Here is a 26555-nt window from a genome sequence, read left to right as displayed (position 1 = left end):
TTTTTACTTATATTTTTTTCCACCCCTTTGTTTTGGGTCCTCCTTTCCTCCCCCCCCTTTCCTTTTTTTCTCTCTCCCACCTGGCAGCTGTCTCTTACCCTGCCAGTACACTTCACACCTAATCTCAGCTGTCTTTTGTCTCCACTGGCCTATTACCATCTCGTCTGGCTTCGAATACCTTTTAATGTCTCTTTTACTTCTTTTGTCCAATCGCAGCCCTGCCTTCGATCTATTTTATTTCCTTTCCAGTTTTGAAACAGGGTTTCGACCCGAAATGTCAACTCAAATTTCTCTCCACGGATGTTGCCTGACCTGCTGCGTTTTTCCAGCATTTTCTGTTGTTATTCCTGTTAGATTCAATCCTTCCCGGGGACAGCCTCAGAAATGGAATATTTTTAGTGTTGCTTTCAGCTTGTCCCTCTGGTTGTCCCAGCTCGCCCTGGCTGTGCTCACCCACACTGGAGTACGTTCTACGGGCGCTGCTTGTAGGGGAGAAGGCCATCAGACTATTCAGCTGCAGGGGCATGACAATCAAACCCGATCCTTCCCTCGCCCAAAGTTTGCCCGCACCCCGGGGGACCCTGGATAGCGGTCAGGAGCAGGGATTCCAGCGGATGTCCCCTCTCAGGGGCACTGAGCCCAGTCGGAGCGCCGGTACTTCCACCCTGCCCCAGATCAGGTGATGGGTTGAGGTCCACGGGCTGGCCTCTGTGGAAACACATTCCAGCAGGAGACAGCACATTCTGGGGAGGGGGGGAGGTTGGGGGGAGGGAGATTCTTTCACTTACTCTTTAGATTAAGTAGCGAGAGCTCACTATAAACTGAGATGAGTGTAAAAAAGAAAGTCTTGCATTTATATAGCTCCTCTCACAACCTCAGGACATCCCGAAGCACTTTACAGCCAATGAAGTATATTTGAAGTGTAGTCACTGTTGTAATGTAGGAAACGCGGCAGCCAATTTGCGGAAACAGTGCAAGCAGCAATGTGCTAATGACCAGATAATCTGTTTTAGTGATGTTGGTTGAGGGATAAATATTGGCCCCAGGGACGCAGGTCTGCACTTCAGGTGTATGGAGCTATATAAAATTGAAAATTGATTTACAGATGGTTTCCTTTAGTGAGTGAAAACCGACATCAAGAATGAAGTTGATATTCTCAGTGTGAAAGTACTTTTTAATTTGCTCTCTTCTCCCTCACTTTCTCTGCTCCTCCCTTAAGGCTCTGACTGTCCCTGGGATTCGGATTACTGGGTCCTGTCTTTTTTATAATAGTTCCTGGGATGTGGGCGTCGCTGGCAAGGCCGGCATTTATTGCCCATCCCTAGTTGCCCTTGAGAAGGTGGTGGTGAGCCGCCACCTTGAACCGCTGCAGTCCGTGTGGTGAAGGTGCTCCCACAGTGCTGTTAGGGAGGGAGTTCCAGGATTTTGACCCAGCGATGATGAAGGATCGGCCGATATATTTCCAAGTCAGGATGGTGTGTGACTTAGAGGGGAACTCGGAGGTGGTGGTGTTCCCATGTGCCTGCTGCCCTTGTCCTTCTAGGTGGAAGAAGTCACGGGTTTGGGAGGTGCTGCCGAAGAAGCCTTGGCGAGTTGCTGCAGTGCATCTTGTAGATGGTCCACACTGCAGCCACGGTGCGCCGGTGGTGGAGGGAGTGAATGTTTAAGGTGGTGGATGGGGTGCCAATCAAGCGGGCTGCTTTGTCCTGGATGGTGTCGAGCTTCTCGAGTGTTGTTGGAGCTGCACTCATCCAGGCAAGTGGAGAGTATTCCATCACACTCCTGACTTGAGCCTTGTAGATGGTGGAAAGGCTTTGGGGAGTCAGGAGGTGAGACACTCGCCGCAGAATACCCAGCCTCTGACCTGCTCTTGTTGCCACAGTATTTATGTGGCTGGTCCAGTTAAGTTTCTGGTCAATGGTGACCCCCAGGATATTGATGTTGGGGGATTCGGCGATGGTAATGCCGTTGAATGTCAAGGGGAGGTGGTTAGACTCTCGCTTGTTGGAGATAGTCATTGCCTGGCACTTGTGTGGCGTGAATGTTACCTGCCACTTATCAGCCCAAGACTGAATGTCGTCCAGGTCTTGTTGCATGCGGGCATGGACTGCTTCATTATCTGAGGAGTTGTGAATGGCGCTGAACACTGTGCAGTCATCAGCGAACATCCCCATTTCTGACCTTATGATGGAGGGAAGGTCATTGATGAAGAGCTGAAGATTGTTGGGCCTAGGACACTGCCCTGTCTGTGCTCCGTCCGGAACCTGCACCAACCATCATCTGTCAGTCTAGATGGTGAGTGTTGGTGGATATTTGACTGTGAGGGGAGCACCATAGTCGAGGCACACCCTGTCCTCGCACACACTTTCCAGCAGGGGTCACTGGACAGTGATCAGGAGCAGGAACCCTGGCTGATTTCCCCTCTCTCTAACCCAGGGGTCACTGGACAGTGATCAGGAGCAGGAACCCTGGCTGATTTCCCCTCTCTCTAACCCAGGGGTCACTGGGCAGTGATCAGGAGCAGGAACCCTGGCTGATTTCCCCTCTCACTAACCCAGGGGTCACTGGACAGTGATCATGAGCAGGAACCCTGGCTGATTTCCCCTCTCTCTAACCCAGGTGTCACTGGATAGTGATCAGGAGCAGGAACCCTGGCTGATTTCCCCTCTCTCTAACCCAGGGGTCACTGGGCAGTGATCAGGAGCAGGAACCCTGGCTGATTTCCCATCTCTCTAACCCAGGGGTCACTGGGCAGTGATCAGGAGCAGGAACCCTGGCTGATTTCCCCTCTCTCTAACCCAGGTGTCACTGGGCAGTGATCAGGAGCAGGAACCCTGGCTGATTTCCCATCTCTCTAACCCAGGGGTCACTGGGCAGTGATCAGGAGCAGGAACCCTGGCTGATTTCCCATCTCTCTAACCCAGGGGTCACTGGGCAGTGATCAGGAGCAGGAACCCTGGCTGATTTCCCCTCTCTCTAACCCAGGGGTCACTGGACAGTGATCAGGAGCAGGAACCCTGGCTGATTTCCCCTCTCTCTAACCCAGGGGTCACTGGGCAGTGATCAGGAGCAGGAACCCTGGCTGATTTCCCCTCTCTCTAACCCAGGGGTCACTGGACAGTGATCAGGGGCAGGAACCCGGGCTGATTTCCCCTCTCTCTAACCCAGGGGTCACTGGGCCACATTGTGGCCCCCTCCACCCTCCCTGGCTGAGATGAGCTAGCTGAGGACAGAGCCGGGATGGAACCTTGGCCATTCCTGGTTGTGATGTCTGGAGTCGTCAGGGGGAAGTGAACCTTATCCTCTGAGACTAAGACGGAACGTCCGTGGGACCTTCTAAGATTTAGATCGTGCTAAAACCCCGCCTGACATCCAGGAGATTTTGTAGCATCTCTGGATTAACCAGAAGATCTTGAGGGACCTAATGTGATGTATCTGGGCAGAGTGTGTGTGTGTCTGTGCTGGTTCTACATCACGCTCTCTGCCTCCACTCCCTGAACAATCGCTGCCCGATTCCGATTGTTCGAATTTGCAGATAAAGTCTGTAATGGGAAGTACAGATTGAAATAATATTACAAGCCCTCTCACCCCCTCCCGCAATAAACAATGTGACGCCCTCGTGAGTTTCACCAGCTCCGACCTGGTCAGACAGATACGAGGGAGCCCGCGTTCACTGCGTTCGCCCGCTGTAGGGCGTGTGGCACTGCGCCAGCTCCTTACCCGCAGTGAAATTCGCAGCAAAGACCTTCTCCGAACCAAGGGAAGATGCGCGACGGTGAGAAGATTGCAGACGAAGAGACGGAGGGAAAAGGACGAGGGTAAAAAACAGCATGGGGATTAATTGTGATTCAAAAGTTCTGGTGTTAACCTTTTTTTGTTGAAATAGGTATTTCTTTCGGGTATTTGAAGCAGGTATATCCCCGCTATACTGATCATCTACAGAGAGGAGGAACTCACTGCGGAGAGGGTTAATTCTGCAGCCCTTTCCTCACCCACCCAAATAAAGGCAAGATCTGGAGTACTCACACAGGGCAGGCAGGCTGCTCCGAGCCACGAGATCCCGCGTCACACACAAAGCGTGCGTCAGCCTGATGTCAGCGGTCTGAGTCAGCTGACGATTGATCACCATGGAGACACTCCCAGGATGGTTACGTGGCAGGCGATGATTAATGTGAGTGGTGAGTAGAGACAGCGGAGCGTCAGCGTGAGAGAGGGGACACGGGACAACAATGGAACCACCTGCTTTAAAGCATGAAGCCAGCGCATTCCTGCATCAGTCGCTGCCGTCGCCTTGGCAACCTCTCCTCCAGAAGGCCAAATCACATCAGGCTCTGCGAGCAAGTCCCAGTCACAATTCAATGCTAAATATATTACCTCGCCATCACACACACACAGCTCGCAACATTCTCCAACCCTACAAATAGCTTCTGAACACCTCACCATTCAGGATGAAAGAGATGGGGGGGGTTGGCCCAGGAGAGATGTCCCTTGACCCCTGTAAACCGACAAAATTATCCCAGGGTCGCACTTTCCAGTTCACCCTGATGGTGCTGACCAACATTCCATAGGGTAGAAGACCCCTGTCCCAATGGGCATTCTTCAAGGGGGAGGGAGGGGAGGGCAAATAGGGCCACAGTTTAATGTCTCATCCGAAAGATTGCACCTCCAACAGTGCAGCGCTCCCTCAGTACTGCCCCTCCGACAGTGCGGCGCTCCCTCAGTACTGTCCCTCCGACAGTGCGGCGCTCCCTCAGTACTGACCCTCCGACAGTGCAGCACTCCCTCAGTACTGCCCCTCCGACAGTGCAGCGCTCCCTCAGTACTGACCCTCCGACAGTGCAGCACTCCCTCAGTACTGCCCCTCCGACAGTGCAGCGCTCCCTCAGTATTGCACTGGGAGTGTCAGCCTAGCTTTGTGTGCTCAAGTCCCTGGCGTGGGTCTGGAACCCACGACGTTCTGACTCAGAGGCAAGTGTGCTACCCACTGAGCCACGGCTGACACTTTGATCTGACTCAGTCGCGATGCCTATCATGGTCCAATATCCTGCTGATCCCCGCTGTCTGAAGAATGGCTGTATGGATGAGGTACTGGAGGGTCTGTCAGCACAAGTCAGCTCCTTCGATGGGGCGGAGACTGTTTGCTGCCAAAGAGAGGGTTGAAATAACCTGAAGTTGCAACCAGTTATCGCCAAGGCTACAGATTTCAGTCTTCGGAGATGGGATTGCAGAATAGGATTTTCCAACAATGGTACAAATCCCTGGAATCCCAAATAATAAAAACAAAACTTAACAAAACCGGGAACCAGAGGCAAGATTATAGTCAATCAGCCTGGGAAAGAACTCGGCAACGGATTCGGAAGAGTGGTGGGCAGTCTCAGCTCAGCAGGCAGGCTGGAGGGGGAGAGTCCAGCCGTCCTCGACACGCTGGCACTCGAGGTGCTTTGCATGTGTCAGTGCGCTGGGCGGATGTTGGCTGGTTAGAGAGGTGCAGCCTCGCTCCATCGTCTCCATTCCATCATTAGTATGTCAACAATGTGCAGCTCTAAGCTGCTGCTGAGAGACCAGTGACACCCGGACAGCTTATTTATAACTGGGAACAGGAGCCAGACCACAGGCAGCATAATCAAACCCACAGCGGGACAGACAGCTCTCAAAGTCTCCCACCATATCCCGCATAACAACTCCTCAAATCAGTGGCGATTGAGGAATTATTGGTGATCCAATCGATACAGGTCCTCCCATACAACAACAATTTGCATTTATACAGCGCCTTGAATGTAGTAAAACATCCCAAGGTGCTTCACAGGAGCGTAAATCAGACAAACTTTGACACCGAGCCACATAAGGAGAAATTAGGGCAGGTGACAAAAAGCTTGGCCAAAGAGGTCGGTTTTAAGGAGCATCTTAAAGGAGGAGAGAGAGGCGGAGAGGTTTAGGGAGGGAATTCCAGACTTGGGGCTGAGGCAACAGAAGGCGCGGCCGCCAATGGTGGAGCGATTATAATCAGGGATGCTCAAGAGGCCAGAATTGGAGGAGCCCAGAGATCGCGGAGAGTTGTGGGGCCGGAGGAGTTTACAGAGATAGGGAGGGGCGAGTCTGTGGAGAGATTTGAACACAAGGATGAGAATTTTAAGATAGTCCTATTGGGGCAAAACAGGCGATAGTGAATCAGCAGAAGAATTTATTCCCCAGCGGGCCAGGTGATCTCCTCCCATGGATCAAAGCTGCAATCAGTGATGGGCTGTTTGGACGATGATTATGATACGGGTCGGAGCCTGTAATCTGGGCCGAGGGAGCGAGCGATGCCCATTACTGCACTCGTTACATTGAGCCTCTTTGCCTGATCCCATGGCCAACGTTCATCTCGCAACCAAAACCACGCAGACCACATTATTCATCTCATTCTTGTTTGTGGGATCTTGCTGTGTGCAAAAATGGCGGCATTTAACCACATAACAGTATCAGCGCTTCAAAGAAATTCACTGCGTGCAAAATGGTTTGGGGTGTTTCTGAGAGATCTGATGAGGTCCCACATGAAAACATGTCCCCCCTCCCTCGCTCTCTACCGCTCTCCCTTCCTCACTTTCCCTTCAATTTCTTCCTGCCTCCTTCCCTCCCTCCCTCACTCACTCATTCACTGACTCCCTTCCCTCCCTCCCTCCCACCCATCCTTCCTTCTTTCATTCCTTTCTTTTATTCCATGATTAATTTCAACCTCAGAGCCAGATGTAACGTTACTGACCTTCCTGGCAAATTGTGTCCATAAGTCAGAGTGAAGGAAGTGAAGGAACCCTGATGACCTTGTGGTAAAGGTCACTAAAGTTGAATTCGACCCTCATCCACTGGACAGTGATCAGGAGCAGGAACCCTGGCTGATTTCCTCTCTCTCTAACCCAGGGGTCACTGGACAGTGATCAGGAGCAGGAACCCTGGATGATTTCCCCTCTCTCTAACCCAGGGGTCACTGGACAGTGATCATGAGTAGGAACCCTGGCTGATTTCCCCTCTCTCTAACCCAGGGGTCACTGGACAGTGATCATGAGTAGGAACCCTGGCTGATTTCCCCTCTCTCTAACCCAGGGGTCACTGGACAGTGATCAGGAGCAGGAACCCTGGATGATTTCCCCTCTCTCTAACCCAGGGGTCACTGGACAGTGATCAGGAGCAGGAACCCTGGCTGATTTCCCCTCTCTCTAACCCAGGGGCCACTGGACAGTGATCAGGAGCAGGAACCCTGGCTGATTTCCCCTCTCTCTAACCCAGGGGTCACTGGACAGTGATCAGGAGCAGGAACCCTGGCTGATTTCCCCTCTCTCTCTAACCCAGGGGTCACTGGGCAGTGATCAGGAGCAGGAACCCTGGCTGATTTCCCCTCTCTCTAACCCAGGGGTCACTGGACAGTGATCAGGAGCAGGAACCCTGGCTGATTTCCCCTCTCTCTAACCCAGGGGTCACTGGACAGTGATCAGGAGCAGGAACCCTGGCTGATTTCCCCTCTCTTTAACCCAGGGGTCACTGGACAGTGATCAGGAGCAGGAACCCTGGCTGATTTCCCCTCTCTCTAACCCAGGGGCCACTGGACAGTGATCAGGAGCAGGAACCCTGGCTGATTTCCCCTCTCTCTAACCCAGGGGTCACTGGACAGTGATCAGGAGCAGGAACCCTGGCTGATTTCCCCTCTCTCTCTAACCCAGGGGTCACTGAGCAGTGATCAGGAGCAGGAACCCTGGCTGATTTCCCCTCTCTCTAACCCAGGGGTCACTGGACAGTGATCAGGAGCAGGAACCCTGGCTGATTTCCCCTCTCTCTAACCCAGGGGTCACTGGGCAGTGATCAGGAGCAGGAACCCTGGCTGATTTCCCCTCTCTCTAACCCAGGGGTCACTGGACAGCGATCAGGAGCAGGAACCCTGGCTGATTTCCCCTCTCTCTAACCCAGGGGTCATTGGGCAGTGATCAGGAGCAGGAACCCTGGCTGATTTCCCCTCTCTCTAACCCAGGGGTCACTGGGCAGTGATCAGGAGCAGGAACCCTGGCTGATTTCCCCTCTCTCTAACCCAGGGGTCACTGGACAGCGATCAGGAGCAGGAACCCTGGCTGATTTCCCCTCTCTCTAACCCAGGGGTCACTGGGCAGTGATCAGGAGCAGGAACCCTGGCTGATTCCTCCTCTCTCTAACCCAGGGGTCACTGGGCAGTGATCAGGAGCAGGAACCCTGGCTGATTTCTCCTCTCTCTAACCCAGGGGTCACTGGACAGTGATCAGGAGCAGGTACCCTGGCTGATTTCCGCTCTCTCTCTAACCCAGGGGTCACTGGACAGTGATCAGGAGCAGGAACCCTGGCTGATTTCCTCTCTCTCTAACCCAGGGGCCACTGGGCAGTGATCAGGAGCAGCAACCCTGGCTGATTTCCCCTCTCTCTAATCCAGGGGTCACTGGGCAGTGATCAGGAGCAGGAACCCTGGCTGATTTCCCCTCTCTCTAACCCAGGGGTCACTGGACAGTGATCAGGAGCAGCAACCCTGGCTGATTTCCCCTCTCTCTAATCCAGGGGTCACTGGGCAGTGATCAGGAGCAGGAACCCTGGCTGATTTCTCCTCTCTCTAACCCAGGGGTCACTGGACAGTGATCAGGAGCAGGAACCCTGGCTGATTTCCCCTCTCTCTAACCCAGGGGTCACTGGACAGTGATCAGGAGCAGGAACCCTGGCTGATTTCCCCTCTCTCTAACCCAGGGGTCACTGGACAGTGATCAAGAGCAGGACCCCTGGCTGATTTCCCCTCTCTCTAACCCAGGGGTCACTGGACAGTGATCAGGAGCAGGAACCCTGGCTGATTTCTCCTCTCTCTAACCCAGGGGTCACTGGGCAGTGATCAGGAGCAGGAACCCTGGCTGATTTCTCCTCTCTCTAACCCAGGGATCACTGGACAGTGATCAGGAGCAGGAACCCTGGCTGATTTCCCCTCTCTCTAACCCAGGGGTCACTGGGCAGTGATCAGGAGCAGGAACCCTGGCTGATTTCTCCTCTCTCTAACCCAGGGGTCACTGGGCAGTGATCAGGAGCAGGAACCCTGGCTGATTTCCCCTCTCTCTAACCCAGGGGTCACTGGACAGTGATCAGGAGCAGGAACCCTGGCTGATTTCTCCTCTCTCTAACCCAGGGGTCACTGGACAGTGATCAGGAGCAGGAACCCTGGCTGATTTCCCCTCTCTCTAACCCAGGGGTCACTGGACAGTGATCAGGAGCAGGAACCCTGGCTGATTTCCCCTCTCTCTAACCCAGGGGTCACTGGACAGTGATCAAGAGCAGGAACCCTGGCTGATTTCTCCTCTCTCTAACCCAGGGGTCACTGGGCAGTGATCAGGAGCAGGAACCCTGGCTGATTTCTCCTCTCTCTAACCCAGGGATCACTGGGCAGTGATCAGGAGCAGGAACCCTGGCTGATTTCTCCTCTCTCTAACCCAGGGGTCACTGGGCAGTGATCAGGAGCAGGAACCCTGGCTGATTTCTCCTCTCTCTAACCCAGGGGTCACTGGGCAGTGATCAGGAGCAGGAACCCTGGCTGATTTCTCCTCTCTCTAACCCAGGGGTCACTGGGCAGTGATCAGGAGCAGGAACCCTGGCTGATTTCCCCTCTCTCTCTAACCCAGGGGTCACTGGGCAGTGATCAGGAGCAGGAACCCTGGCTGATTTCCCCTCTCTCTCTAACCCAGGGGTCACTGGGCAGTGATCAGGAGCAGGAACCCTGGCTGATTTCCCCTCTCTCTCTAACCCAGGGGTCACTGGGCAGTGATCAGGAGCAGGAACCCTGGCTGATTTCCCCTCTCTCTAACCCAGGGGTCACTGGACAGTGATCAGGAGCAGGAACCCTGGCTGATTTCCCCTCTCTCTAACCCAGGGGTCACTGGGCAGTGATCAGGAGCAGGGACCCTGGCTGATTTCCCCTCTCTCTAACCCAGGGGTCACTGGGCAGTGATCAGGAGCAGGAACCCTGGCTGATTTCCCCTCTCTCTAACCCAGGGGTCACTGGACAGTGATCAGGAGCAGGGACCCGGGCTGATTTCCCCTCTCTCTAACCCAGGGGAGTACAGAGACTGATAGGAGCACCCTCTAGGCTGCCAGTACAGGACAGTCACTGGGCAGAGACTCTTTGTTGAGGACCTTTGTGAGTTCCGCACTGATATGAAAGTGAAGGGGCGATATCTGATTGGCCAGGGGTTGAGGGCTGTGAGGAAGCCGGGCTCCCATTGCAGCGGCTGCCTCCTGGTGCCAGCAGGTTAAACTAATAACACATGGGCCCTAGCTTGAAGTGTCAGCCCGAGCTGTAACAGGAGCTCTAGGCCATGGTGCAATGAAGCAGCATCTCCCCAGCTACGCTCCCTGAGTGTAAAATGCTGCGGTTTACGTCTGTGCTTCTCATTGATACGGTGCCTCCAGCTGCCGGGATGACCACTGCTCACTGACGGGCCCTGGGGTGTCATTTCCCCCTCAATTCTTGCCCCTTCTGTCCTCTTGCGGGGGAACAGTCCCCCGCCCTCTGCTACCTCACCCAAGTGGCTGCAACTGATGCGTAACTTTCGACAGTGAGTGTTCTCAGCAATTCGACCACTGGGAGCATCACAGACCTACTCTGCCCCAACACATGTACTTTCCAGCAGGTCATCAGGAGCAGGAACCCTGGCTGATTGCCCCTCTAACGCAGGGTACAGTGAGGCCGACTCTACTATCCCAGCCACTGAGGGGAAACTGGACAGGGGGGAACCCTCCTGTTCTGCTTCTCTCAGGGCCACAGCAGGCCGTCCGTTTATGGGTCTTTCTCCGAGTGACAGGCAGTGACTAGTGGGGTACCGCAGGGATCAGTGCTAGGACCCCAGCTATTCACAATATATATTAATGATCTAGACAAGGGAACTAGATGTAATATCTCCAATTTGCAGACGACACAAAGCTGGGTGGGCGTGTGTGCTGTGAGGAGGATGTCAAGAAACTCCAGGATGATTTGGACAGGTTGGGTGATTGGGCAGAAGCATGGCAGATGCAGTATAACATGGATAAATGTGAGGTTATCCACTTTGGTGGCAAAAACAGGAAGACAGATAATTATCTGAACGGCAATAGATTGGGAGAAGGGGAAGTGCAACGAGACCTGGGCGTCCTTGTGCACCAGTCGCTGAAGGTAAGCATGCAGGTGCAGCAGGCGGTTAAGAAGGCAAATGGCATGTTGGCCTTCGTAGCGAGAGGGTTCGAGTACAGGAGCAAGGATGTCTTGCTGCAGTTGTACAGGGCCTTGGTGAGACCACACCTTGAGTATTGTGTGCAGTTTTGGTCGCCTTATCTGAGGAAGGATGTCCTTGCCATGGAGGGAGCGCAGCGAAGATTCACCAGGCTGATACCTGGGATGGCAGAAATGACGTATGAAGAGAGATTGGGTCGATTAGGCTTATATTCGCTAGAGTTTAGAAGAATGAGACGGGATCTCATTGAAACTTATAAAATTCTAACAGGACTAGACAGACCAGATGCAGGAAGGATGTTCCCGATGGTCGGGGAGTGCAGAACCAGGGGTCACAGTCTAAGGATAAGGGATCAAGGGATATGGGGAGAAGGCAGGGACAGATTCTGAGTTTGGATGATCAGCCATGATCTCATTGAATGGCGGAGCAGGCTCGAGGGGCCGAATGGCCTACTCCTGCTCCTATCTTCTATGTTTCTATGTTTCCACATTAAGCCATGCCTGCGGGCCGATTCACCCATGTTTGTACACTTTCTGTTGTTGTTTTGTTAGTGTCAGCTGTGGCTCAGTGGGCAGAACCCTCGCTCTTCTGAGGCAGAAGGTTGTGGGTTCAAGTCCCAATCCAGAGACTTGAGCACAAAAATCTAGGATAACACTCCCAGTGCAGTACTGAGGGAGTGCTGCACTGTCAGAGGGGCAGTACTGAGGAAGCGCTGCACTATCGGAGGGGCAGAACTGAGGGAGTGCCGCACTGTCGGAGGGTCGGTACTGAGGGAGCGCTACACTGTCGGAGGGGCAGTACTGAGGGAGCGCTGCACTGTCGGAGGGGCAGTACTGAGGGAGCGCTGCACTGTCGGAGGGGCAGTACTGAGGGAGCGCCGCACTGTCGGAGGGGCAGTACTGAGTGAGCGCTGCACTGTCGGAGGGGCAGTACTGAGGGAGTGCTGCACTGTCGGAGGGTCAGTGCAGAGGGAGCGCCGCACTGTCGGTGTGTCAGTACTGAGGGAGCTGTGCATTGTCAGAGGGGCAGTACTGAGGGAGCGCCGCACTGTCGGAGGGGCAGTACTGAGGGAGAGCTGCACTGTCGGAGGGGCAGTACTGAGGGAGCGCCGCACTGTCGGAGGGGCAGTACTGAGGGAGAGCTGCACTGTCGGAGGGGCAGTACTGAGGGAGCGCTGCAATGTCGGAGGGGCAGTACTGAGGGAGAGCTGCACTGTCGGAGGGGCAGTACTGAGGGAGCGCTGCACTGTCGGAGGTGCCGTCTTTCAGATGAGACTTTAAAGTGAGGCCCCTTCTCGTCTCTCAGGTGAATGTAAAAGATCCCATGCCACTATTTCAAAGAAGGTCAGGGGAGTTATCCGTGGTGACCGAGCAATATTTATCTCTCAATCAACATCACAAAAAAAAACAGATTATCTGGTCATTATCACATTGCTGTTTGTGGGATCTTGCTGTGCGCAAATAGGCTGCCGCGTTTTCTGCATTACAACAGTGACTCCACTTCAAAAAGTGCTTTATTGGCTGTAAAGAACTTTCGGCCGTCCAGTGGTCGTGAAAGGCGCTATAGAAATGCAAGTCATTCTTTTTACAAGCTCCGGATTCAGACTGTGTCCTGGGGGGAGGGGGAACCACAATGGGTTTCTAGTTCTGTCTCGATCAGGTCACCTCACATCTGATATCACTCGCTCCAATCCCGATATCACTCGCTCCATTCCCCATATCACTCGCTCCGATCCCGATATCACTCGCACCGATCCCGATATCACTCGCTCCATTCCCCATATCACTCGCTCCGATCCCGATATCACTCGCACCGATCCCGATATCACTCGCACCGATCCCGATATCACTCGCTCTGATCCCGATATCACTCGCACCGATCCCGATATCACTCGCTCCGATCCCGATATCACTCGCACCGATCCCGATATCACTCGCTCCGATCCCGATATCACTCGCACTGATCCCGATATCACTCGCTCTGATCCCGATATCACTCGCTCTGATCCCGATATCACTCACTCTGATCCCGAAATCACTCACTCTGATCCCGATATCACTCGCACTGATCCCGATATCACTCGCTCCGATCCCGATATCACTCACTCCGATCCCGATATCACTCGCTCCGATCCCGATATCACTCGCTCCGATCCCGATATCACTCGCTCCGATCCCGATATCACTCGCTCCGATCCCGATATCACTCGCTCCGATCCCGATATCACTCGCTCCGATCCCGATATCACTCGCACTGATCCCGATATCACTCGCACTGATCCCGATATCACTCGCTCCGATCCCGATATCACTCAGACGAAATTTGACACAGTGCCATTCAATTTGGGGATGCTCAAGAGGGCAGAATTGGAGGAGTGCAGAGATCTCGGAGGGTTGTGGGGCTGGAGGAGGTTACAGAGATAGGGAGGGGCGAGGGCCATGGAGGGACTTGAACATGAGGATGAGAGTTTTAAAATGGAGCGTTGCCGGACCGGGAAGGATGGTGTGAATGAGAAGTGGGGCTGGAGAGCGAATACGTGGAATCAGCAGGCTGAACTTTAACCTCATGTTTGGCTCAGTGTCGGAGACGGATTACGACAGAGGCTGAGTCCTGATTTAACCCAGTTCAATGATGTTGGCAATCAGAGGCGGCCACATTTAGAGCAGGGCTCTGATTGGTTTCCTGGCTGACTCCCAGCCTCATTGGAGCATGTGACACATTCCACTGGCCAGTGCCAGTCAGTGGTACCAGCCCCTCCTCCTAGGCCGAGACGGAGACCCCATGGGATTGGCTGGAGCTCGGTCATGTTACCATTAAATTAACCTGTTACAGGCTGGGTCAGCTTCTTTACATCGTCATTCGTGAAGCTCTGACCATTAAGTGGTCATTCCGGGAGGTTGTTTAGCAGGGTTCACACAATCAATCTTGTCCTATGAGGAGAGATTGAGTTGACTAGGCCTATATTATCCAGAGTTTAGAAGAATGAGAGGTGATCTCATTGAAACATACAAAATTCTTACAGGGATTGACAGGGTAGATGCAGAGAGGTTGTTTCCCCCTGGCTGGGGAGTCTAGAACCAGGGGTCACAGTCTCAGAATAAGGGGTCGGCCATTTAGGACTGAGATGAGGAGAAATTTCTTCACTCAGAGGGTGGTGAATCTTTGGAATTCTCTGCCCCAGAGGGCTGGGGAGGCTCAGTCGTTGAGTATATTCAAGGCCGAGATCGATAGATTTTTGAATATTAAGGGAATCAAGGGATGTGGGGCTAGTGGGGGGAGGTGGAGATGAGATATGTTCTTATATTCTTTCTATTGGTTTGTTCCTGGGAAGTGGGCGTCGCTACATGTCCAGCATTTATTGGCCATCCCTAGTTGCCCTTGAGAAGGTGGTGGTGAAGGTGGGGGAAGCTCTCCGCTCGGCCCCACCGGGAAACCTTGGGCACCGTCGACGACTCTGGTTGGACACGTTCCTGGAGGTATCGTCACATGACCCTCCCGCCCCACCCCCACACTCCCACCATTGGCTGCACGACATGTCTATCATTGCGACGCCCCGCCCCCACGCCCCCACGGCCAATCGGAAAGCAAACTGACCCTTCCTCACCCAATTGGATGATTCTTGACTCTCGCTCAAAGAGCCTTTTCCCGCCAATCTCCGATATTTTTAGAACTAATAAACAAAAGTGTCCAATGAAAATGAAGGAAGGAAACCTTTGTTTGATGTCGTGCTAATCTTTCTCCGGGGCTTTTGCTCCCAGCAGGAGTTCATGGACTCTCCAGGGCAATCCTGCAGGGCTGGCGGCCGTACCCTCGGGCCTCTCCCTCCCCGGGCTGCGCTCCCCCGAACAGGATGCCCTCCCGAGCTCTCCCCCCACCCCGCCTCTCAACCACTGACCCGACTGCCGGGGACTGAGATCCAGCTCCCGCCTGCTGGCCAGATAGGAACAGGAGGCTGTTGTGTCTCCTTGTGTTCTTATACTATAAATAATACAGACAATTTTAGCTCATTTTAGTTAGTGCTTTTACTAGCTGTATTCTTGCCTTGTTTCTGTGCTGCCACATGGTGCAGAGTGATAAAAGATGTCTGACGCTGCACTGTGCACTGCCCGTGCACAGTGTGCCACATAGCAATATAACTATACCATACCAAAGCAGTTCCATTTAACGATGTGATACTATAACAATGTAACAATGTAACATCCCTTTTTCTCAAAAAACTAAAACATGAAATTTAACAATTTAAATTATCAAATATTATATCTAAACTATTATTATCAACTACAAAAAATCGTGAGGTTTTTTTTATTCGCGATATCGCTCAGGTGGTTGGATGTTGTCCCTCCATCTTGTGGATTTGGTGGTGACCATTCCTCTCTGCGGTGTTTTGGTGTGTTCCGCTCTCGTTGTTGTTGCTGTTGCCTTTGGAGTTGGAGTGTGCATGCTCGTGGTTGTTTGATTTGTAGCGCTTGTTTCTGGTGTTGTACTGCTTGTGGTAGCTGGTGTTGTCAATGTTGCTGATGTTGTCTGCTGCTTATCCAGTTCAGGTGAAGGTCTGATGTGGAGTCTGTTCCGCCTGTATTGGTTACCGGGTTCAATCTCTACGAAGTAGGATCTTAGAATATCAGCTTTTCCAATGACCTTGGCTGGATTCCAGGTTTTCAACACCGGGTCTTGCACATGCACTGATTGTCCATTCAGCAATTCTGGTAGCGTCTTTGCATGTTTATCGTAATGTTTGCTTCCTACGATTTGTGCTTCTGCCAGCTTTTGTCTGAAGTCCTCCTGGTCCTGGGGAGGATGTATTTTTGCTGGTAGTGTAGTCTTAAACTTCCTCCCATTCAGCAATTCCGCAGGTGATTTCATGTCTGCTTTCAGTGGTGTTGATCTGAGTGATAGGGGGGCAAGGTCTTGGTCTTCCCCCATCTCACTACTTTTGATGAGAGTTCTCTTGACCGTCTGGATCTGTCTTTCGATGAACCCGTGTCCCCTTGGGAAATGTGGGGATGAGGTTACTATTTTGAACCCATACTTTTCTGCCAGAGGTCTGAATTCACTCGATGTGAACTGGGTTCCATTGTCACAGATGACCTTTTCCGGGATTCCTTGTTCAGCAAACAAGCTCTTTGCAATCCTGGTGGTAGTTGTGGCTCTCAAGTCTTTCATCCTTCTCACAAAAGGAAACTTGGAATAGTAATCCGCCACTATGAGATACCATTCTTGATTGCACATGAAGAGATCTGCCCCAACAGTGTGCCATGGTCTTGACGGTATTTCACTAGGTATCATCTCCTCTTTCTGTTGTGCATTTCTGTATTTCTGGCATATACCACATGCAGAGACCATCTGTTCGATATTTTTGTACATGCCTATCCAGTATACAGCTGATCTGGCTCTCAGCTTGCATTTCTCCATTCCCATGTGGCCTTCATGTATGAGATGGAGAAGTTCTGTCTGCATCGTCTTTGGCACGATGATCCTCGATCCAGCAAGGAGAATACCGTCTTCTACTGCAATATCGTCTTTAATCGTCCAGTATTGACGAATTGTCGCCTGTACCTGCTGGATTCTCTCCGGCCACCCCTGTATTACTTGTGTGAGTAGTTGCAACTCCTCATCTTTGCTAGTCTCATCTCTGATTTGACTGAGCTTTGTAGGGGTAACATTCACTAGGTGGTGGATTTTTACTGTTAGGCCCTCCACCTCATGTTTCTCATATGGTAACAATCGAGACAACGCATCTGCTAGCACCATTTCCTTTCCTGGCTTATATTTAAGTGTGAAGTCATAGCTTTGGATCCTTAGAAGTAGTCTTTGCAGTCTTGCAGGCGCTTTGCACAGATTCTTCTTATAGATCTGTTCTAGTGGACGATGGTCACTCTCTATTGTAAATCGCCTGCCATATAGGTATGTATGGAATTTCTCGCATCTGTACACTACTGCTAATAGTTCTCTTTCTATGTTGGCGTATCTCGTCTCGGCTGACGTCAAGGCCTTTGATGCGAAAGCTATCGGCTTTCCTTCCTGCACCAGAGCTGCCCCTAGTCCTCTGGTAGAAGCGTCTACTTGCAGAGTGACTGGTTTTCTTCTGTCATAATATGACAGACTTGTTTCTTTGCACAACAGTTCTTTAAGTTGTTTGAAATTCCTTTTGTGTGATTCAGACCACTGGTATTCGGCGTCTTCTTTCAATAGCTCTCTGAGATTTGTTGTATGTTCCGACATGTGTGGGATGAAAGAACTCATGTATTGGACCAAGCCGAGGTAACTCCTCAGCTCTTTCTTGTCTTTGGGTGGTTTCATTTCAGCAATCGCCGCAATCTTCTCTGGATTTGGCTCGACTCCCTCTGGTGTATAAATCATACCAGAGAATTGGCATTCCTTGACTTTAACTATGCACTTATCTGCATTTAACTTGATGCCAGCCTTCCTGGTACTCTCCATGGCCTCATGTAGGTGCATGTCATGGTCTCTTTCATCTGCTCCATAGATCTGAATATCATCAGCTATTCCTATAGCTCCTTCACAGCCTCTGTATGTCTCGTCTTTTCCAGAGCCTACAAACTTCTGGGCCTCACCATGAATATAAAGAAAACCCAGGTGCACCACCAGCCATCACCTAATCAGCTTGCAACTCCTCCCTCTATAAAGATTGATAATAACACCCTGGAAAATGTCAACACCTTTCCATATCTTGGTAGCCATTTATCCTCCAAAGCGGACGTTGATTCTGAAATCCATCACTGCCTGAGTTGTGCAAGTGCAGCCTTTTCTAAACTGAGGAGGAGAGTCTTTGAAAATCAGGACCTCCAAGTCCAAACTAAAATTCTTGTTTACAAAGCCATCATCCTTCCCACCCTTTTATATGGAGCTGAAACCTGGACTACGTACAGTAGACATCTCAAAGCCTTAGAGCAATACCACCAACGCTCTCTACGCAAAATCTTGAGGGTCAGCTGGGAGGACAAGCGTACCAACTGGAGTATACTTGAAGAGGCCAATATCTACAGCATCACTACGCTCATCATGCAGCATCAACTCTGATGGATTGGACATGTCATTCGCATGTTGTGGTAAACCACTGTCGTTCACTGTGTTCACTATTGTTGTTGTTGTTGTTGTTGTTGTTGTCGTTCACTCTTGTTTCACTGTTATACCTGACTATGCCTCAGCTGACTCCGCCCTTGGCTACCTGGTATAAGGACGGCCGCACGGCAGCTCTCTGCCATTCGGTCGTCCACTAGAGGCATAGTCCTGATCTGTTTGAAGCGCAATTCAGTAGTTAATAAAAGCCTGTCGTTCTGAACTCTGCACGGCCTTTTATTAGAATTGATAGCGCATCAATTTTATTAACTACTGAAAAAAATAAAATAAAATAATAACGATGCTGCAGATACTTAAGATCAAGTGCCTGGAACTCGACCCGCAAGAACCGGACTCGACTGCTAAGTTCTCGCACTGGCTGAACTGTTTTGAGTCTTTTCTGGCTGCATCCGGCGAGACCGTCGCCACCGACGCCGCCAAGCTCAGGGTGCTGAATTCTAAAGTAAACCACCGAGCTTTTGCCCTTATCCAGGACGCTACGAGCTACCAGGGGGCTATCGACATTTTGAAGGAGCAATATGCACGCCCGGTCAACTATGTTTACGCAAGACATCTCCTGGGGTCTCGCAAACAACAGCCCGGGGAACCCACAGAAGCATACATACGGGCGCTGAAGGAACTCGGCCGAGCCTGCGAATGCAAGCAAGTATCAGCCACGGAACATACGGAGGAGCTCATCCGGGACGCCCTCGTTGCGGGCCTCAGGTCCACTCACACACGGCAGCGACTGCAGGAAAGTAGCGAGCTCGACCTGAAGAAGGCGATTTCACTCACCCTTTCGTTGGACGTAGCCCATCGGAACATGGAGGCCTACTCCCCGGACCGCGCGGCCGCCTCGTGGATGTCGCAGCCGCCGCCATCTTGGGACGCGGCGCCGCCCCGGGCCCCGGCCCCAACTGCTGCAGCGATGTCCCGCCCGAGCCAGAAATGTTATTTCTGTGGCCAAACCAAACACCCCAGGGCGTGCTGCCCGGCGAAAAACGCGGTCTGCTCTGCCTGCGGTAAGAAGGGACACTACGTGGCGTCTGCAGAAGTCAGAAGACCCCTACCTCCAGCAGCGCCGCGTGCGATTCGTGGGAGCGGCCATCTTGCCTTCCTCCAGCCTCGTGGGGATCGGGATCGTCATGGGTGCCGCCATTTTGTCCTTCTTCTCCGCCGCCGCCATTTTGTCCGCCATTTTGCCAACGGGCCCCCGACTCACCCACCGCCTCACCGGGGTTCTACAGCGACGCTCCCGACTCCACAGCGGCCTCCATTACGCTGGATCAATCCAGACCCCATCAGCTAGCCAGGTCCACGATGGACATCCAGGTAAATGGCCGCGCCACAACTTGCCTTTTTGATTCCGGGAGCACGGAGAGCTTCATACACCCTGATACGGTACGGCATTATTCCCTCTCGGTCCGGCCAACGCGCCATCGGATCTCCATGGCCTCAAAATCTCACTCGGCAGACGTCGGCGGCTACTGCGTAGTGACCCTCTCGGTGAAGGGCTCCGTTTATAAAAATGTAAAGCTATTCGTCCTGCCACATCTCTGCGCTGCCGTTCTGCTGGGGTTGGACTTTCATTGTCACTTTAAGAGTGTCACCTTGACATACGGTGGACCTCTTCCCCCACTCACTGTCTGCAACCAGCAGTTTTTAAATTGTCCGCCGCGCCCCACCTGTAGTCTCTCCACCCTCAAAATCACCCCCCCCCCTGTTCGCTAACCTCACCCGCGACTGCAAGCCTATCGCCACAAAGAGCAGGCGATACAGCACTGGGGACAGATCCTTCATAAGATCTGAGGTGACGCGGCTCCTGAAAGAGGGGATTATTGAGGATAGTACCAGCCCCTGGCGAGCTCAGGTGGTAGTCGTTAAGACCGGCAACAAGCAGCGCCTGGTCATCGACTACAGCCAGACTATCAACAAGTACACCCAGTTGGACGCATACCCTCTCCCCCGCATAGCCGACATGGTTAATAAGATAGCGCAATATCCCGTTTTCTCGACCATTGACCTCAAGGCAGCATACCACCAAATCCCTATCCGCCCTGAGGACCGCCAGTACACAGTTTTCGAGGCAAACGGCCGTCTTTTTCACTTCCTCAGGGTTCCTTTCAGCGTCACCAACGGTGTCTCCGTCTTCCAGAGGGAGATGGACCGGATGGTCGACGAGAATGCGTTACAGGCCACGTTTCCCTACCTGGACAACGTGACCACCTGCGGCCATGACCTGCAGGACCATGACGCCAACCTTGATAAGTTCCTTCGCACGGCCCAACTCCTAAACCTCACGTACAACAAGGAAAAGTGCATATCCCGCACAGCCCGCCTCGCTATCCTTGGTTGCGTGGTGGAACACAGAGTCATCGGTCCTGACCCTGACCGGATGCGCCCCTTGATGGAACTTCCCCTGCCCCACTGCCTCAAGGCCCTCAAAAGGTGCCTGGGCTTCTTTTCCTATTACGCCCAGTGGGTCCCTCATTATGCGGACAAAGCCCGTCCACTTATCAAGTCCACTTCCTTCCCTCTGACGGCGGAGGCCCGCTCAGCCTTTCACCGTATAAAAGATGACATTGCCAAGGCCACCATGCACTCGGTAGACGAGTCCATCCCCTTCCAGGTGGAGAGCGATGCATCCGACTTTGCCCTGGCCGCTACCCTTAACCAGGCGGGAAGACCCGTGGCCTTTTTTTCACGAACCCTCCAGGGCTCCGAACTCAGACACTCCTCTGTGGAAAAAGAGGCCCAGGCCATTGTGGAGGCGGTGCGCCACTGGCGGCACTACCTGGCTGGAAAACGATTTACCCTGCTTACTGACCAACGTTCAGTCGCTTTCATGTTCAACAACAAGCAGAGGGGCAAAATCAAAAATGACAAGATTTTGAGGTGGAGAATTGAACTTTCCACCTACAATTACGACATCTTGTACCGGCCCGGGAAACTCAACGAACCCTCAGATGCTCTATCGCGAGGCACATGCGCAACCGCGCAGATTGATAGACTACGGGGCCTCCACAACGACCTCTGCCACCCGGGGGTCACCAGGTTCTTCCATTTCATTAAGGGCCGCAACCTGCCTTACTCCATCGAGGAGGTCAGGACCATGACCAGGAGCTGCCCAGTCTGTGCAGAGTGCAAGCCGCGCTTCTATATGCCTGACAGAGCAAACCTGATCAAGGCCACCCGCCCTTTTGAGCGCCTGAGTGTCGACTTTAAAGGGCCCCTCCCCTCCACTGACCGTAATGTGTACTTCCTCAACATAGTTGATAAGTACTCCCGTTTCCCTTTCGCCATCCCCTGCCCGGACATGACCACCGCTACGGTCATTAAATGCCTGCACAACCTCTTTGCTCTGTTCGGTTTTCCCAGCTATATTCATAGCGACCGGGGCTCGTCCTTCATGAGCGACGAACTCCGTCAGTACCTGCTCATGAGAGGTATTGCCTCAAGCCGGACCACCAGCTACAACCCCCGGGGGAACGGACAGGTTGAAAGAGAGAACACGACGGTCTGGAAGGCGGCCCTCCTAGCCTTAAAATCTAGGGGCCTTCCGACCTCCCGTTGGCAGGATGTCCTACCTGATGCGCTCCACTCCATCCGGCCACTGCTGTGTACTGCCACCAACGCCACCCCCCATGAGTGAATGTTCGTTTTTCCCCGGAGGTCCACATCCGGTACCTCACTACCACACTGGCTGACGTCCCCAGGGCCCGTCCTGCTGAGGAAGCATGTAAGGTCCCACAAAACGGCCCCCCTGGTAGAGATGGTTCACCTCCTCCATGCCAACCCCCAGTACGCCTACGTGGCATACTCGGACGGGCGGGAGGATACAGTCTCCATTAGAGATCTGGCACCCTCGGGGTCCACTGACCCGTCACCATTGCCCTCCACCACGACCCCCTTCGACACGGCCCAAAATTCAGTAGACCCAATTCTCACCCCTGTCCATTCCACCCCAGTAGACGGCATGCCGCGACCCCAGGACCAGCCGCAGTCCACTCGCCCACCCAACACCAAAGGGGACGATACGCCGGTGCTCGACCCCGTTCAAGACGCGTCGTTGGAAGCTGTACCATCGCAACCGTCGCCACGAAGATCTCGACGGCAAACGAGGCCGCCCGACAGACTCGCCTACTCGAACTTTTGATACACTTCACCCCGCCGGACTTAATTTTAAACGAGGGGTGAATGTGGTAAACCACTGTCGTTCACTGTGTTCACTATTGTTGTTGTTGTTGTTGTCGTTCACTCTTGTTTCACTGTTATACCTGACTATGCCTCAGCTGACTCCGCCCTTGGCTACCTGGTATAAGGACGGCCGCACGGCAGCTCTCTGGCATGCGGTCGTCCACTAGAGGCATAGTCCTGATCTGTTTGAAGCGCAATTCAATAGTTAATAAAAGCCTGTCGTTCTGAACTCTGCTCAGCCTTTTATTAGAATTGATAGCGCATCACATGTCAGACTCACGTCTCCCAAAACAGGTTCTGTACTCCCAGTTGAAGGAAGGGCAGAGGTCTCCTGGTGGTCAAAAGAAGCGTTACAAAGATAACATCAAAGTAATCCTTAAAAAGTTCCATATCGATATTAATAACTGGGAGGAAATCGCACTGGACAGAGACAATTGGAGAAAATGCATCCACAACGGGGCCGCACTACATGAAAAGAATCTCCAGCATGCCGCTGAGGATAAACGTCAGCGTCGTAAGGAGAGACAACAACTTAAGGAGAGCCATACTCCAGTCACTACCAATAGTCTTACATGCCCACACTGTAGTAGAGTCTGTGGGTCTCAGATTGGCCTCCACAGCCACCTGAAGACCCACAAGTAGATGACTGATGAAGGACATGCCATACTCGAATTCGAGTGGTCGCCGATGATGATGATGTCTCGTCTATTTTCTGTTGAAAGATATCTTGACTGACCTTTAGCCCGAATGGTAGCCGCAGGAATTTGTAACGCCCAAATGATGTGTTGAATGTTGTCAGTGTTGTTGATTCCTCATCCAACTTCATGTTCCAATATCCATTTCTGGCATCTAGTTTTGAGAAAACCTTGGCTCCTGCCAGTGATGGCGTAATCTCCTCTAGCGTTGGGGTGGGATAGTGGTCCCTCTTTATAGCCTGGTTTAGATCTTTGGGGTCCAAACATATTCTGAGACGCCCGTTTGACTTTTCTCGTACCACAATTGAGTTTACCCAGTCTGTGGGTTCAGTGACCTTTACGATCACTCCCTTTTCTTCCATCTCCTTTAGCTCTCTTTCAAGCTTTGTCTTCAGCTCGATGGGTACTTTTCGTGGAGCATGGATAACGGGCTTTACCTCTGGATCGATGGTGATGTGGTATTGAAAATCTCCGAAACATCCCACTGTATCATCGAAACATTCCGGATACATGTCTATCAAGTCTTTTTTACTCTTGATTTGTGGGCGGTTCTCCAGTGGGGCGTTGCTGTCTATCTTCAGTGGCATTTCCGTCAGCTCGTGATGCAGAGATCAATCTCAACTTCTCGCAGCTGTTTAATCCCAGGATCGCTGGCCCCTCAGTGTCGGTGACATAGAACATGCAGTTGATGTTCTTTCTTTTATGTGTCCCTTTGATAAAGGTTATTCCGAGTTGTTTAATCTCACTCCCCCCGTATGCTGTCAGCGTGACATTACTTGCCTTTAAACAACCATTTTTCGGGTAGCCATCTTCTCTCAGGTTTTCGGGAAAGATCTGCTGGTACAGTCTCAATGGGAGAATGTTGCCCTGAGCCCCTGTGTCCAGCTTCAGCTTTAAGTTGATGGTTTTGGGCCGACCTTTGATCTTTTTTTTGATTTGGATGATGGTGTGCAATTCTCTCCTCGGAGTATTTTCCGCTCTGGACATCTCGTGAAGCTGTATCTTTATGGTTTCGATGTTTAGTGCATTGTCGTGATCATCATCATCATCCTGCTCATCCATGGCATGGATATTGTGTTTCTTTCTCTGGTTCTGCTGTCCGCCTTTGTTTTTGATGTATGTTCCTTCTTTCTTCGTTCTACACCTCTTTTCCCAGTGGTTTAGTTTGCCACATGCATTGCAGCTTGTTCCATATGCTGGACATTTCCTCTTGTCTGTGTAATCGTGGGGTCTTCCACAATTTCTGCACATGTTTCCCCCGTTGTCATGTGCATGTCTTTGTGTGTTGTACTTTTCTTTCACTGCATCCACTCTGTTGTCCGTCTCAGAAGCTGTCCGTATGTCAGCCATTTGAGAAATCAACGTTTTCATTTGCTGCTTCATGGCTTCGTGAGCTCTCGCAGTATCTACAGCCTCTGTTATTCCGAGCTTTTCTTTTCCTATCAGGGCTTTTTGTACCTCTACATGCACTGACCCCCATATTAGCTGGTCCACAAGCCTTTCTTCCATTTCCTTCAATTTACACTTGCTGGCTTCATTTCTCAGCCTTGTCAGGAAATTGTCAGCTGTTTCACCGGGTTCCTGTCTTAGACTCTGGAATTTGTATCTGTGTATACGGTGATTGGATTTAGGCTCTAGATGGTTGCTGAATTTATCAAAAATTGTTGCAGGGTTTTCCTTTTCCTCTTCAGTCAAACTCCAGCTATTATACAAATCTGGACCTTTTTCTCCTGTCCATAACAGAATGTAACTAACCTTTTCCTCGTTGGTAGCACCCTTCAGGAAGCTTTTGAATGTAAGCTCACATTTCTGTTTGAACTTGCGGAATGCTTCTACTATATCGTCAGCTTCCCAGTTCATGAGGGGTTGCATTTGCACAGTCAGTGCAGTCATTTTAGTTTCTCGTATGATTCACTCTCAAATCACCGCAGACATCGGCACTCACAATCAGCTCATAAAATCACTTTTCGTCTTATTCGCAGTTCGTGTGTGCTGGTTTGAGCCGGCCGATGGAAACTGTCTCGACCCTGTCGCCAAGTCGCAGCTTGAATACCTTGTCCCCGGTTTGTAGTACCTCGTACGGACCGTCGTACGGGGGTCGCAGGGGCCCGCGGTGCGCGTCGTGTCGCACGAAGACGAAGCGCGCCTGCTGTAAATTTGGCGGGACGTGAGGTGCGAGTTCGCCGTGTCGGTTGACCGGAAGTGGGGCGAACTGCTGAGCGGAAGAGAAAGAGTCGAGCCGCTGCTGTTCGGCCGACCAAGACTTGGTAGGCTCTGGAAGGAATTCGCCTGGGACGCGCAGCGGTTGTCCGTAGACTAACTCCGCTGCCGAGGACTGGAGGTCTTCCTTGACCGCGGTGCGTAGGCCGAGTAGCACCCACGGTAGGCGGTCAGTCCAGGTACTGTCCTGCAGGCTGGCGCGGAGTGAGGCCTTGAGTGACCTGTGGAAGCGTTCACAACGTCCGTTGGCCTGCGGGTGGTACGCCGTGGTGCGGTGGAGCGTCACCCCGAGGTTGCGTGCTGTGGCCGTCCAGAGTTCGGAGGTGAACTGGGCGCCTCTGTCGGAGGTTATGTCGGCCGGTACGCCGAACCTCGCAACCCAGGTGTTAACGAACGCCCTGGCGATGTCGGCTGTGGTGGTGGAGGTCAGCGGCACTGCCTCAGGCCAGCGTGTGTAGCGGTCGACCATCGTGAGGAGATAAGTTTGGCCTTGCGATGGCGGCAGGGGACCGACGATGTCGACGTGTACGTGGTCGAAGCGGCGGCTGGGTACCTCGAAGTCTCCCAGGGGTGCTTTGGTGTGCAGCTGTACCTTAGCCCGTTGGCAGGCGAGGCAGGAGGTGGCCCAAGTCCGAACATCTCTGCTAAGGCCGCGCCAGACGAAGCGCTTGGAGAGGAGTTTGACGGATGCGCGGGAACCCGGGTGAGAGAGCCCGTGGAGCGCGTCGAAGACGCGGCGGCGCCAGGTCTCAGGGACGACCGGCCTGGGTTGGCCGAGTGAGACGTCGCACGTGACTGCCGTGGCTTCAGGCCCGTGCGCGACCTTGGCTAGGCGTAGCCCTGGCAGGCTGGTAGCCGCCGAGAGGAGGTCTGGGTCCATGAGCTGGGCCGCTGCTAGTTGTGCGTAGTCGACCGCGAGGTGATTCGCACAGACGGCGGGACGGGAAAGGCAGTCGGCGACCACGTTGTCTCTACCGGAGACGTGCTGAATGTCCGTAGTAAACTCGGAGACGGCCGCGAGCTGGCGTTGCTGCCTAGCGGACCAGGGTTCGGTGTGCTTGGCCATCGCGTATGTGAGTGAGGCGACGAGGTAGTCGTACTTCGTGGCGTCGACTGTAATGCCTTTCAG

General features: G+C 52.6%; 1 protein-coding gene across 4 annotated transcripts in view; it reads right to left on the bottom strand.

Annotated features, from left to right (window-relative positions):
• The window catches only part of LOC147111362 (serine/threonine-protein kinase pim-1-like), a 79627-nt gene that overhangs the window by 13697 nt on the left and 39375 nt on the right, over positions 1-26555 (bottom strand). For 2 of the 4 annotated variants that reach the window (XR_015080089.1, XM_086002179.1), the window contains exon 1: positions 4441-4745. The exons of 1 other annotated variant lie outside the window; for it this stretch is intronic. Coding sequence is in view for 2 of the 3 variants with exons in the window: in XM_086002179.1 (XP_085858305.1) it covers positions 4441-4561 (121 nt within the window). In the remaining variant the exon portion in view is untranslated. One more of the 4 variants, XM_086002180.1, reaches the window with a different exon arrangement.

Source organism: Somniosus microcephalus, chromosome 11, assembly GCF_052327205.1.
Source record: "Somniosus microcephalus isolate GS21.2 chromosome 11, FLI_Smic_1.0, whole genome shotgun sequence".
NCBI classification, from domain to species: domain Eukaryota; kingdom Metazoa; phylum Chordata; class Chondrichthyes; order Squaliformes; family Somniosidae; genus Somniosus; species Somniosus microcephalus.
The sequence above is the reverse complement of the archived record's forward strand: the minus strand, read 5'-3'. Positions and strand labels throughout refer to the sequence as shown.